The following is a 15,477-nucleotide window of genomic DNA, read 5'->3' on the forward strand; positions in this document are numbered from 1 at the left end:
GGCATACTAAAAGAACTTTAAAATTATTCCTGTAAGTCCTAATATTCTTTAAAACAGCAATTCACTAGACATTGAATGCAGTATTACACCTTCTTTTACTGTTTTACATTTGTTAGTTAGCTGCTTTGGGGGCATTATAAACAGAAAGGTGGGCTATAAATCTTCTGGCAAAATTAAAAATAGGAAATGTGCCTTCAGCTTGTGAGATCATCCCAGGGGCCACAGGATATTGCTGGTCTCTCCTTTTGCAAGTCGAGGAAGGGTAGCGTCTAATGTTGAAATATGTTGTTGAGGTCCTCCTTTGAGCAGTGGCAGGAAGCTCCACTGCTGTGTTCACTCCAGTAGTGATACAGGCAAAAAGGAGGGTATTCTGAGTCATGTCTTTGGTGGAGGAGGGAAAATATTGCAAATTATAAGTAGGTTTTGAGGTCACAACAGGCTCTCCTTTTAGTGCAATATATCTATTTAAAGAATAGGCTACTTTTGATGTTCTATAGCAGATTTTTCATGCACAAGCATAAAAATAGTATTTTTTAGTATATCTCATAATTTTCACACACTATTATTCACCAGTATTATCCCTGAACATGTGCATCTATGACTTAGAAACTTACAGTACATATAAATCTCTCTCTCTCTCTCCTCTCTCTCTAATCTAACTGTGCCAATTGTATCTCCCCCCCCCACAATTACAGACGTGGGCTATAGCTTCATTCGGCCATTTCCCTAGGGAATGCTTGTGGAGAAAAAAATGCTAGGAAATGAATACCTGAGGGTTATTCCAAAAGCTCTTATATGACCTTCCAGAAGATTTTATATGTCGCTCAGTAGCCTTTTATGGACTACTAACTGCTAGACCACTGATTCCCAACCCTGGGTAACCCTTGGACTACAAGTCCCAGAAATCTCACCCAGCATAGTTGGCAGTAAAGGCTTCTGGGAATTGCAGTCCAAGAACACCTGGGTTACCAAACTTGGGAACCGCTGTGCTAAACAATTGCCCACTCTTATATTCTCAAGTACTCAATTAAGTCCCAGGTGGAGGGGTTATAAATAACCTGTGTTTAGCATGACAAGATATAAGCTAGCCATATAATGTAAAACCAGTTTCATCTGTGCTCTCTATAGAAAGCCGTTTGTAAAAAAAATCCTACATAGCTTGGAGAACATAAACCCCAGGCATGTGAGAATACTGGCCACCTCTGGTTGTTTGAAGGCAAAAGAGAAGTACTGTATGTAAGTATAATTCTTTAGACTACTGGTTGTCATAGCACCTATGATCTGATGTTAATCTGCTGTGTAAAATATATTGCATTATCTGTGGAGAAAGACATGTATTTTTAAGGCTGTATTTGACAAAGCACTTGATTTATGTCAGATATTTAGTGTACTAAATCTACTTTTTTCCTGGTTTTTTTTTTTTGCTGACTCATTTTAAATTATAGAAATTAGATCTCACATAACCTTTTTGTTAGAGAAATCAGTACAACCGCACAGACAAGTCCAGCAGATAAATACTGGCTGCTGTGAATACAACTTTGCATTTATTAGAAGGTTACACGGAACTACGGTTAACATGAAGTCATGCACGGAACTTGAATTGAACGTCGCTGCTGAGAACTCGCAAACAATTGTACAACCAACACGAAGGGTTAAGGTAATATAGACACACATAGCTCTGTAACATGGGTTAACCAGGGGTTTGCTCTTGGCATCTTTGAACACGACCTAGAACCGATGACAAGCCTGCTAAAGGAAACAAAATGGCCTTAGTTTCTCTCAAGCTGAGAGTGAATTAACAAGAAAACAGCAATGTGAAGTTACATCCTGAAGGTCTGCAGACAAGAAAGCAGGTTGAAACAAAACGCTTTAAATCAACAAACAAACATGCAGTGAGCTGAACACTGGAAAGAATTATCATATGGTCAAAAATGAATTATACGTGTTTCTCGTGATGATCACACAGAGATTACATCATGGTTAGTAAGCCTAATGTGAGGACCTAGTGCATTTTATGGTAAGGCCACGATATCACAGTTGACGAGGACTTTAAGCATTATGCTGTATAGCTATTTCCTCTTGGCTTTTTTCTAGTAGCTTTTAAAAAAATACCTGAAATATATACTTCATTATAGTCCCTTTTTGAAAAAGACCTTAACATATTGCTTAATACAACATTGGAAAAGCAAATGAGGATCATTCACAGGGAGATCGTTTGCGAAACAATGTTCACAGTAGACTTCCAGACACATTACAAGGGCACACAACTAAACTCTGCATGGCTAATCTGAAAAGAGGCTGGCAAAGGATTTCCTCAAGTTTCGGATGGTTTCGGCTTTTGCTTCATCCTCATTCACAGAGGATCGAAAGAATGATGACTCCGTGAAGTTGAAGGCATTGGTTAGAGATTGTGATTTGCTGCAAGGGAAAAAAAGATTTAAGAAAATCCACACATCTGTTAGCACATTTGAAGTTTCCACACAAATACTAATGAAGCTATCCTTCAAGATTTCATCTTGAATATAACATAATGGGGTGAAGGTATATTAGCTAGCCTTCTTTCTAGCCCAAACCCCCTTTTCTTAATAGATGCCCATCATTACTAGCTCTGACACTGATGATCATGATCTGGATTCATCTTTTGAGCAGTGTATCAGTTTACTGGACAACTTTACCAAGGATGTAATCGGTTGCACAGCTGAACCTCAGAGACATCTATCTGGATTGAATTCATTTTGGACCAAGGGACACTGAAGTGAATGGGATTTGCAACTTAAGCCTAACTAGCAGCATTTATTTGCTCCATTAATTTCAATCAGATACAGTCCCTGAAAAGGATGCAAACATGTGGACAACGGAACTGAGTGTTTTTTTTTTTTAATAAAACAGACATTGATTCCAATGGAAAGTCTTGTGCAATTACAAATATGGTAACTTAAAAGGGCCAGGCAACTTTGGCAAGTCTGGGGGTTAATTTTCTACCTCAGAAACCTCTGGGAGAAGAACAGGCCACCAAAAAGGTGCCAAAAGTTTGGAAGTCCACTTTTTAGTGTTTAAAAAAATGCAGAGAAGCCTTAAGACTCATTTAAAATGTGATTCCTGTAGGGTTTTTTTAAAACTTTTTTTTGAAAAGGAGTTTGGGATGGAGCTCAGGTCTTTGGGGGGGTCACAGGATAGTTCAGCCTGGCTTAGACCAAGGTCCCAGTGTTACCAATGGGACTGACTTCTTGTGAACACTTTTAGGATTACGGAGTGAGGCGTACATAAGTTTTTGGATGCAAGCTAGCAAATTGTGTGCAAAGTAGCACGAACTGGTTTCCTTTATTTATCAGCTAAATCCTAAGGGAGAAGAAAAATGCTACGAGGCTATCTTATTATCTGGTTTCTGCTTCTCGTACTATGCCTCAGCATGAGGAAACGATTCATTGCTCATTTGCTTTCAACACATACCTTTTGTTGAAAATCAGAGCAAGCTATGCTGTATGTGTGTTCAGTCTTTCATTTCCATTGTACCTGGGTTTAATATTCGCTGGAAGGAGCGGGTGGAAAGGCAGAACAGGAGTTCACTTGATTAGGAGCTCAAAAATAGATGGCCTAATTAAATATTTGTTCACAGGCGAATAACCTGCGTGCACATGTTAAGCAACAGCACGTGGGTGAGAGTGCTAGGGCACATCCTTGCCAAATACACCGAGTACAGTTAATCCCATTGGCAATTTGGTTTGGGTTTGGGGGAAATAAATTTTTTTTAACAATTGAGATATGAACTGGATTAAGCTTGTGACTCAAGCTGTACAGCTCTTCAGGAAAGGCCCAGTGGCACACCATAAGTATGTAACTTTCAAGTATTAAGGAATGGCTTCCTGATGTTCCATAGCAGGGCATAAAATGTTACAATGAGAGGACAGCATCCCAAGCCATAACATGAGGCTGGATGTCCAGGGACTAGCACTGATACAAATGTTGAAGATAGGAATGTAAAGAAAGACTTAAAAAAAAGGAGAAAGTCACATTTGTGCAACTGAAGTTTGAACTGCACTTGCAAAGAAAGGTATAAAAATGGAGGGGGGGGAAGTGTACCTGTTTTCCTCAGAAAGTTTCAATGTCAACAATTCTATCACATGCAGGGACATAACCGTTTCACACCGACCTGTTTTCTGTTTAAAATCTCCATCCTCTGCAAACAGCTTCCCCAGTGGAGGAAATATACAGGCAGCATACAATTATTTGTTAATAATAATAGAGGTGAATCTCTAATTTACAACCAGCCTTCAAGTTGCAGCCATTTGGTGTTTGCTAGTTTGTTGTTTCTGCCTGCAACAACTTTGATTACCTGCCTTTTATTTCTGGTTAAGCAGCCACATTAGTTTGTTACTGCTGAAGGTGCTGTGTCACTTTCCTGCTTTTGATTGCTTCGCTGTTATTTCTGCCAGCCACCTTGTGTATGATTTAGTGGTGGAATACATATTTTATTATAAACAAGTAATTTATTTTGTGATCTGATGGCAGGAAAAAAAAAGAATTCTAAGTGTGTACCCACTGGAATGCCACTGTTTATTCTTGTAGCCTTGCTTTTGTAATTAAGGAATTATGTTTGGCTAACAGTTCGCAAAGGGTGCTTGGAGGGCTATCTGTGTCCCTCCCTGGACCCCCCTCAAAGCTCAGAGATCAGAACTTCCATTATGGTACCTACTGATCAGCTGATTTTTCTGTCCTAACTACTATCATGTTTGGAATTAACACCTTATAATCAGCAATCTTACATATGTTCTTTTTTTGGGGGGTTAACAATATTATTTTTCAAAAGTAACTGAAGAATTCTTAACATTGTTAGGGTTTTAGTATAATGCTCTATATTTGTACATTTCCTCTATATTATTGCTTTTTGGTGAATTTGGAACCTTTTAGTTTAAGTAAATATATTTATTTAAAGATAACCTTTAAAATGCTACTAAGTAACCCTAAAAAAGGCAGAAAGAGAAGGTGGTGAAGAAAAGAAATGAATGATTTCTGAAAAATTATGTTACAGGCATTTTCTCCTTTTCTGTGTCTTTAACCATCTACAGCAATGCAAAAATGTTATGAATGCCATAAAATTCAAAGATGCAACTAAAACGAATTATATCTAACGTATTGCATACGAAGACCACGAGTTCCATCAAGGGCTGGATTTAGGTTCATTACTTTCAGCCCTATGTAAGGAATGTGTGTCTCGTGTAATCAGAATAGGTGTACCTACGTTTAGACATGACAAACATCTAATGGGCTTTCAGATCAGTCTCTTAAACTGGCAAGCTGATGTCTGAGTCGCTGTAAGTTTAAAAGTTAGAGTAGATAAGACTTCCCTTTTTACCCACAGCAGCTGTTTTACAGACAGCGCAACCAAAAATGAGTCAGTGTCTTTTAGAAGGGTGAGGAGGATGACACATTCTCCAGATCTGCTCTCATATGAGGAGAAATCTGCATGTATGGCATGAAATGTTGCTTTTTCAGCAAATGCTTTCTTTGCTAGAGATTTTCCTATTCCTGATCAAACCGAGAGTGGTGTTGGTGGGGAACTGAAATAAATCCCAAACTGTTTTTCCTCAATGCAGGGGATATATGCAGGTTCTACCCAAAATATCACTGGCAACTAGAGGCAACACAATAGAAAATAAGATGAAGGTCTTACTTCAACTGTGGATGTGGCTGAGGCTTCTGTGGTGGAACTGACGTGGGCTCCGTCTCTGTGTCCTTTGGTGTTCCAGCCGTAGAAGGACCTGGGGCCTTAGCAAGTGGCTGTTGAATCGCAGAGCCCGGTGGACGTGGAGGCAGGGAACTTGAGGGCTTTGCTGACTGTCCCGGAGGGACCACACGCTGTGCTTGCAATGGCTCCTGGTTTTGTGATTGCATTCCTTGGGGTTGCACTGGGCCCCCTAGGTTCAGTACAAGAAAAACTTCATAATGTATCAGTAATTTTGTATTAACTCCTATATCCAACACTTAAAAATATAAGCCTGGAACCCATAAAGTACAGTCTTAGGATACTTAGCCAACTTTTTGTTCTCATTATCACTAGGCACAACTCTCCGTCACTGGAAAACTTTCAACAAAAGGTGTTACTGAGAAGATGTGTTATGTTAGCAATCACATTCCTTTCTCCTCTGGACCAAGAGGGAAATAATCACCTCAACCCAGGGATGGGAAGCTTTGGGACCTCCAGATGTTTTGGCCTTCAACTAATATCAGCCCCGTCTAGGAGAGTCAGTGCTAATGAACTGAAGGACTTGTAGTCCAAAACATCTGGAGGGCCAAACATCTAAACCAAGATACTGTACATTAATTATAACATTTCACCATGTCCTTTCTAAAATTATTTGAAATGGGGGGGGGGAAGAGAACCTTTCAGACATTGCTTCACAACAAAGTGAATACAGTAAAGTTACAACGAGGAGCAATATGGTCATAATATTATGGCTTTGTGTACACAAATATAACCTGTGCATAATTTAGCAGGGCAGGTCCTTTAAAAACCTCATAAAAGAGAAAAAACATCACCAAAAAGAGGGCAAAAGCAGCTAGATTTGCCTATCATTTACATCTGCTAAATAATACATGTGTGTGTCTCTCTCTGTGTATATGTGTACATAGTGCAAATATATAAATAATTGCCCAAATATAAATACTGTAACTGTACTTCCCACCATGTGGTGGAGGAGGAGACTCTGTCCAAGTGCCATTGTCAGCTAAATGTTGATGCACAACTTTTAAGACCACCACTATTCTCCCTTCTTATGGTTCTCATCAGCCTTGCTTGCGACTGGACAGTCCTTCAGACAGAAAACACCCTCAAACAGAAACTTAGAGCACATGGCCACCCATTACTGTTGCATATGATAGTATTAGTCCAAGTTAATTATCTTCGTGCTGTACATACTTCAAACATTTGAGCACTCTGTGCTTTGTTGGTTTTATTTATTTATTTTTAGAATGCCATAGAGGCTCACATACACTCGCAATGGCTATTCACGGAGCCTTTTGGCAACGGCTGTGTTCTAAAATATGAGGCAGGTACTACTTCAGCTAAGCATCACACAAGGGGTGCTTTTAAGGAGAAAGATGGGGTAAAAATATTTTAAATAAATAAATAATGAATGACTGAATGATCAGGGAGCAAATCACATTTAGAGGCAGCAACATCAATTCAAGGCAGCACCAAATTTAGTACGGGCACAGCGGACCCATGACTGAACTGCAGGTGCTTGGAAACAGCACGCGCACACATCTCTTTGGCTGCTGCTTCCTATTCCTCTGTTAAGGCATCAGACCTAATTGCAGATGTAATGGCATCCTTGTTAAGCTAGACTACTTGGATTGGATTTAGTTCAGCTGCAGTTCAGGTTAAAGGAGCCAAGCTCTCCTGAAGGTTTGCAGGTCACAATGGAGCCAGCAGGCATCATCCTAATCCCTCCGCCCCCATGTACCTTGAAATTGACATGTTGCATAATTAGAGTTGACGAGGCAAGTCATCTGGTGTCCTCCAGATGTTTTAGACTAGCACCTCCATAATCCCTGATTGCTGGCAGTTTGGCCGGTGTGTACGGGGCAGTGGTTAATACAAAACAAATGGAAGCCCCCAAGATGTTTCCCCACTCCACGGCCAGGAAACTCTTGTTTCCAACAGCCTTGCATTTGGGTCATTCTGTTCTAGATGGAAAACTTGGTTTTTTGACAGACATCATTTGATTGCTTAGCTAGCTGTTCTTAGTACAAATTACTTTTTCCCCCATTTGGAAACTTGCATGCCAGAAACTATACACTGAAGACAGATGTAACTTTTTTTATTGCACATTAAGCTGTACAAGATATTTCACAAAATATATACTGCAATCACACTTCAGCATTTGCTCACTTTCTTGCAGCTGGTTTGGTACAAAAAGGCAATAATCATCATCATTTGAAAAGCTTTTACAAAAAGAAAAGAAAAGGAAAAAAACCAAACACACACCAACTCCCCAGACATTAATCCTATAGTGTAAAATATCAGTTCCCTATTTCCCACAAATATTGCACCTAAGCATGCTAACATGCAGAGACACCTTGATTTGCTTCTTAATCTGTGGTAGGCAGTACTGGTGTGTGCCTTTCTAAGACCTTTTGCAGTAAACACATACGTCCTGCAGGGGATGCAAATCATTTCTCTGCAGTCTGCCCACATGCGCACACACACGCGCACACATACACACACACGCGCACACACACATAGTGCCCATAAACAATGCACAAAAGCCTCTGTAAATACTCAAAGTACTACATGCAAAAGAACACTCATGGCTTGATATTAATGGCATTCAATCAGCAGGTTCCTTTTTTCATCCCTAGGATGGGATGCTGGATTGGGTCACTTGGACTGCAATTTGGAAGGAAGGGAAGAACCTGATGCCAAAAGGGGATGCCCTCATTCTTCACAATCAAAATTACCGGTGTGAATATCAAGAGGTCACTAACCAGAAATGGTGATTGTAAAGAAATGGGCAGAATGTTCTTAGCTGTAACAGCCAAAGATGGGCAGAAAACATGGCCATGCCCTCAAAACATCAAAATTGGCATTAAAAGTACCTTGAAATTCTCAGCTGACCAGCTATAATAATAATAATAATAATAATAATAATAATAATAATAATAATAATAATAATAATAATAATAATAATAATAATAATAATAATAATAATAATAATAATAATAATAATAATAATAATAATAATAATAATAATAATAATAATAAAATCAACCCTGTGGAAACTGAACTATATTTGTTTGCTGGCAATGTTGAAAAGGAAAATAAAATCAGACCATGGCATTGTTTCACAATAAACCAGACTTGTTTGTATCAACCTAAGGACTATGATTTACTTTAATATTAGAATCTGACTGGTGAAATACAATTCTTCCCATTGGTCACAGCTACTTCTACAGTATGCTTGAGTTGTGCATCTTAATGTTTACAGGCTATATTTTTTTGGTAACAGTTTAATTGCCTGTCTGGATATTGCTTGTAAGATCACACGCATAGCCATTGGTTATGTGACAATCATAAGCATTTATGGCTATAAGAAAATCTGACAATAATAAAACCCTTTAGGTCACCTTGTGTTATTTACATATACTTGAGTGACAAGTAGGACAATCTAAGCCTGAGAGCTCTTCCTCCTTGTGTATCACCCATAATATGTTCATATTTTTGAAAATATTTTGTTTCTTATGCTAAAAAGGACTGATAATAACATAACAGCATTGTCCTGTTCCTTGATTGGTTGGCTATAACCTTAGCCAAATGTTGAGCTCATGAACTATATATATATAGATATATTTTTAAAAGGCAAAATAAAATGAAATGAAAATCCAAACTGCAGAGTGGCTAGCCTAGCATTTGGAAAAGGAAATATTGAATGGCCCTCTTGACTTCCTCAATCAAACTGATGTAGCTTAAATACATTATTTAGATAAGAAATTAAAATAAACATATTTTAATTTTGTACAAGAGCAGATAGCTACTTCGTAACCATCAAATAAATTCTCACTGAACTTAAATACATTCAGTACCTTCACAATGAGTCAATATTGCACATAAGTGGCCCATTTTTATAGCACTCAGGCTAATAATTTAACACAGCTCTTAAAAATTAAGAAGTCTGCATTGAAAATAAAGGATATCTATATATTTCTTGAAATAATTCTTTCTTATCTCATAGGAAAGAATTAAAATAAAAACATTAGATTTTCATTTTAGCTGTTAGTATGAACTCAAAACTTAACAACCTTTATAAAATTATAAAAAGAAAGGTTCCTCATTCAACATTCTACTAAATGAGAATCTGAAAATATTAGAACCACCTTTCTATATTTATCATGCACATTAAAAAAAATGAATATAACACATATATTCACGGAGTTAAGCAAAAGTATTTAATTTTTATATCTGGCTTAGTTAGTCTTTTTACCCCACAATATACTTCAGAACACTTAAAAAAATACTGTCTAACCATCCATAGTATACAGTTGCACTGACTTGGTAGAGGCACAGTTCTTGTACACTGTTGACAACAGCCCTGAATCACAAGTTATACAGAGAAACATAAGTAAGCATTACAACACAAACATGAACAGATAAACAACCAGACACTATAGTTGACACTGCATAGAAAAAACACAGTCCAGGTCAGCACTGAAACGATACAAAAACTGCACAAAAACTGGTATTGTTTGATTTCCTCTCCTCTTCTCCCTCCCCATTTTTGGCTTTAACCCTTGCTTTTAATCTCAACCATTTAAGTAGCCTGGACTTGTTTTGGTCCTACTGCAACGCCATTACAATCGAGAATGTACTGTAAACAACCTTGAGGAGGTGGTCGCTGGGGTGGAACTTTGTTTGGTTCAGATTCCTTATGCGATCCGCTCTGCAAGATCAAAAGAGAATAAAATAAAGCAGCAGAGGTTAAAAAAGCCATTTGCAACAGACATCCATAATGGGAGATAGGCCCATTGCTACCAGAAGCCCATTAGAACCTTTTACAAGGTAAAAGCCATCTCCAAGAGGCAAAGAAGACATAACTTTAACATTCAATCTCAACGCAAACTTAGAGACCATACATTTTTTTCCATGATAAAACAGTAGGTGTGACCAACTTCTCTTTTTATGGGAATTGATGTGTGTAGGAAGAATTGCTTTCCTACCCAGGACTGTGACTAAAACTGCTACACTTTGCATTGTGGTTCATTCAAGAAGAAAAGCTTCCGGAAGCACCAACTGGACCTTGTTTTCCTCGGGAGTCTTGCTGCTCTCCCGAGGAGGCGTTCCTTCTCACTATTTTCCTTCTCCAGTGAGCTACACCCTCCTCAGGCAGCCACAGGACACCTCGCCGGCATCTTCACCTCAAAACTTAGCCACCTTTTCTTGATGCCATGTGGTCAGGGGTTAAGCCGAAGGCCAGACACCCCCCAAACCTGTCCCAAGTGTCTGCCATTGCCCATTCCTCTGTACCAACTAGACGGTGCCTTCTAGCCCCAGTTCCGATCACAGCCAGGTAGACAAAAAAACAGTAGAGATTTATTGCACCCTCGTCTGGATAACAAGTGAGATGACAGTTTACAGGTGAACTGTTCTTGGGAATGCAAGAAAGAAATAACAAGTAAAGTAGCACCCCTCACAAGTTCTGAAGAATCTGAGTTTTTATTTTAAGTGTGTGTGTGTGTGTGTGTGTGTGTGTGTGTGTGTGTGTGTGTGTGTGTGTGTGTGTGTGTGTGTGTGTGTGTGTGTGTGTGTGTGTGTGTGTGTGAGAGAGAGAGAGAGAGAGAGAGAGAGAGAGAGAGAGAGAGTGAGTCTGAAGAAACACAATATAAGGTTGGTAGACATTCAGTTTAGTAAAGTTCAAATATATAAATGGTCACCTGTCAGAAAAACAACAACAACCCCTATTTCAGAAAGGTTTCCGAAAGACACATGCAGGTCAAAATGTAAGACATTTTGGCCTTATCGCTTCTCTGTGGAAGTAAAGAAGTCACAGCCAGACATGAGCCAATACCCCCTTCGTTGCACTGCTTCCTGGGGTTGCTCCGGTGTAGTTCAGCGAGAGGCTTCCCCTACAGCCTACCCTTTCCATGGAACACTGGGTGACTCCCAAGGCACAGTAGGACTGAGGGGCCATTCCCTTCTCCCTCCCAGCTGAAGCATAAGTAGTGAAGCAGGAAATGAGGCATTTTGTTTTTGCTCTCCTAGTGCAAGACGTCTCCCAGAAGGGTGGTGATTTGGGGCAAGTTCTGGAGCTGGCATCTGAAAGCCCCGTCCGGAGCAGCTAAAACTGGACAGGGGCCTGAGTGGCCTCTTGCACTGGGGAACGGAAAAAGGTAAGAACTGGCAATAGCAATGAAAAGCAAACTTGCCTTATCCAGCGATGACAGTTTGTGGCTGCCTAACTAGACAGGCATGGTAAATGCACCACATTCATTTTTTAAAATGGCACTTGAAATGTGCAATTCATGACAGAGGAAAAGGGCTTTTTTCTCCCCTTCTGCAACATACCTGAGAAAAAGTTTTTGCAAGGATGCATTTTGTAACTACCTTTCTATCAAATGCATTTTCCTCTGCATTTCTGCATAGGAAAATGTTTACCACATGAAATCTGTTAAGATAGGGTGATTTCCTGAAGTGTTTTTCATAGGATTGAGAAAAACTGGACTTCCTTGGTTGAATTTGAATGGATTTGAAGAGAAAAAGCATTATTTGAAATATTCCTCCAATTTTCTTTTTTTGAGTCAGGATGATGAAAACCCTGTTTAAAATCTTTATATCAGATTAATAGGCCTCAATCTAGTCTTAATATAGTCCACCTCAAAGGAAATGCCTTTGCCTTAAATTAGGCTTCCCAGCATGCTGGTTCATGCTTCCTGTTCATTGCATTTCCTCAAATGAATGCTTTGTTTTAAGCACACTGGAACCTTAATAGCCCTTGCACACTTTCCTACGGATGCACTTGTTGTTCCCTAATTAGTGACTGTAGTTCCCTGGTTCAATCAGACACCCAGCAGCCTTCTTCACCAAACATCCACCAGACAGAACAGGGATCGCATCCCAGTTACACAGCCATGACAAACCTTGCTGTCAAGGCTATCTGCATAGACTAAACCAAAACAAATGAATTAACACAACACATTTTAAAGGAGACAACTTTTACTCAGAGGACTTTCCCCCCCCCAAGGGAATTAACTATTTCCCACATAGGTCCGTATATATCAGTGACCAATCTTTGAATATTACAAGTATTGCCATGTAAATCCAAAGAGGCTGTTTCAGTTCTAGATCAGTGTTTGGTATCAGTAATGGACTGGATGAGGATGAATAAACTGAAACTTAACCCAGACAAGCCAACGGTGCTTCTGGTCAGTTGAAAGGCAGATCAAGGAAAAGGGATGCTGAATACGGTTACACTCCCTTTGAAAACAGAGGTGTGCAGCTTGGGGGAGCTCCTGGACTCATCTCTCAGCCTGGATGCCCAGATTTCTGCAGTGGCCAGGAGTGCCTTTGCACAATTAAAACTAGTGCACTAGCTGTGCCCATTCCAGGAGAGGTCTGATCTATGTGGAGATGCCAATGAAAAGCATCTGGAATTTTCAGCTGTTCTAAAACTCAGCAGCCAGACTTGGGCTGGTCACATGGATCAAATAACCCCTCTGTGACAGCAGTTCCACTGGTTGCTGATCCATTTCTGGGCTCAATTTAAGGTTCAAACCTATAAAGCCCTAAATAGCTTGGGTCCAAGCTATCTCAAGGACCACATCTCCCTTTATGACCCTGCTGGAGTGTTAAGATAATCAGGAGAGGCCTTTCTCTCAGTCCTGCCACCTTCACAGGTACAGGAAAAGGCCTTCTATGTTGCTACTTCTAGACTTTGGAACTCCCTGCCACAGGAGGCTAGACTTTGCTGTCCTTCTGAAAGCAAGGGAAGACCTTTCTCTTTAGGCAGGCTTTCCCTGAGTGACTGGCTGCCTGAGAAGGTTTTTAAAATGGTGTTGGGCCTAATTATTTTGAGTGTATTTTGGTGTTGCTTGTGGTTTTTGCATGGTATTTGTTTTTGGTATGGTATTTGCTTTTAAATCGTTAGCTTTAATATTGTCTTTTAATGACGTAAGCCACCTTGGGTCCTTTTAAGAAAAAAAGCAGGATAAAATATTTTAAATAAAATAAATAATAAATAAATTTTGAAAGACAGATTTTCAGAACCCCTTTTATTAGCTATAATGTAGCACAGGCCTAAGTCAGAATCAGTTTTGACAGTGGATAATAATTATTAATTTTATTTAGGCAATGTGGTGTTCTTACAAAACCACACAGCCATCAAAAGTTCCAGTGACTTTATACTTGGATTCAAACCCAGTTACGAGGGCTTGCATGGGTTGACAGTATTCATCAAACAGGACAAATCCTACTTTGCTGCAGGTCCGTAACAATCCTATTATACAATTGTCCATTAGGAGATTATGTTGTACTGTACTATATATGGAATAGGCAAAAGGTCTGCAGGTGAGTTATCCTGCAGTTGAACTTCTGCTCGGCCCCAGGAACTATAAGAATCACTCTAGTCCTTATTTTTAAATACAAATTTGAGAAACTGTTAACTTCAAAGCTATAGAACCTCAGATCACATCCAGACATTGAAAAAAAAAGAAAAAAGAAAAAAGAAAAAAGAAAAGAAAAGAAAGAAAGAAAGAAAGAAGAGAGAGACATGGATTCAAAAGGTCACAGAAGTATCTAGTCAAGGATTCAACTTGCAGTTTACAAATCTTGGTTTACAAACTGAAGCGTCTCCCTGTTTACAACCATCACTGAAATGCTACAGATATTCTGCAGATTTTAGTATTACGTCTAATAGAAGATACAGCAGTAGCCCTAAATACCCTAAGCAAACCAGTATGAAAAGAACAGAGCCAAACAGCTCTTAGAATACCTTCTGCTCTATATGCTTGGCCAACACATGTGAGATATGTAGATAGTTAAGAAATATTCTGAATTCAGTGCCTAGACTGATGTGTGCAAACTAGTTCTCAAAATGAGAGGCTAGCTTACTCAACTCAGTTTGACAAATAAAGCCTTGAAGCATAAATCATTTTTACTACATTTAAATGTAGCTGGCCTCTTCCTAAATGTTCATTTTATGCCCACTCTAACATCTGCAAAAATTATTACAGAATCGTGTCCAATGTATATCTTAAATACCAGTATTTATAATCCTGTGCTTCAAGCCAAACACAGTCAAGATGATTGCAGAGACTGGAGTGGCCCATATTCTCCACTGGAACATTGACATCATAACCTACTGCTGCGAAGTTTAGAATAAAACCTGTGCAGGGTTTTCCTCTTGTACTGGACCACATTCTGTAGGATGTACAGAGGTCATTCTGGCAAAAAAGGGTAACTGAACTCCAAAAATACTAGAGAAAAAGAATAAAACTCAGGAAAAATAGAAGGGGGAAATAACAGGGCTTATTGGGAGAACAAGATATAGTTGTATCTACTTAGCCTGTGATTCAGTTTGAATCCTTTGTTCCACAAAATCAATGAGTGTATCCACATCACACAGTTTATAACAGTCTGATACCTCTTTCACCTGGTCAAGGCTGCATTGTACGGAATTCTGAAATGTGTAGTTTGGTGGGTTAATTAGAAGTCGTTGCAAGAGAGGTCTATAGGGTGGTAGTCTAAATGGATGCACTAGCACTCTCTAACAGAGAATTCTAATAGCTCACCACACTACAAATTCCAAAATTCTATAGGATGGAGCCATGATAGCTAAAGTGGTACATTCATGTTATCAGGACAGTGGCAGGAGCCTGAGAGGATTCCACAGTCAGAGCACAATACGGCTTTAGGTGTAGAAGCATCTGAGTACACAGCAACATTGCATGGATTCTGTAAGTTGGCATTCCTTCTCCTGTCATAAACGT

The 15,477-nt window shown here is 39.3% G+C and overlaps 1 protein-coding gene across 1 annotated transcript in view; it reads right to left on the reverse strand.

Moving 5' to 3' along the window:
- Positions 1-1,522: 1,522 nt before the first annotated feature.
- Positions 1,523-15,477, reverse strand: part of SYN2 (synapsin II) — a 201,446-nt gene continuing 187,491 nt past the window's right edge. Inside the window, exons 11-13 of the mRNA XM_020802549.3 lie at positions 10,376-10,436; positions 5,672-5,915; positions 1,523-2,418 (exon numbers count right to left, since the gene is read on the reverse strand). Coding sequence (XP_020658208.3) covers positions 2,283-2,418; positions 5,672-5,915; positions 10,376-10,436 — 441 coding nt within the window. The 3' untranslated portion in view covers positions 1,523-2,282. The remainder of the gene's footprint in view (positions 2,419-5,671; positions 5,916-10,375; positions 10,437-15,477) is intronic.

The sequence above is a fragment of the Pogona vitticeps genome, chromosome 2 (genome assembly GCF_051106095.1).
Source record: "Pogona vitticeps strain Pit_001003342236 chromosome 2, PviZW2.1, whole genome shotgun sequence".
Classification (NCBI taxonomy): domain Eukaryota; kingdom Metazoa; phylum Chordata; class Lepidosauria; order Squamata; family Agamidae; genus Pogona; species Pogona vitticeps.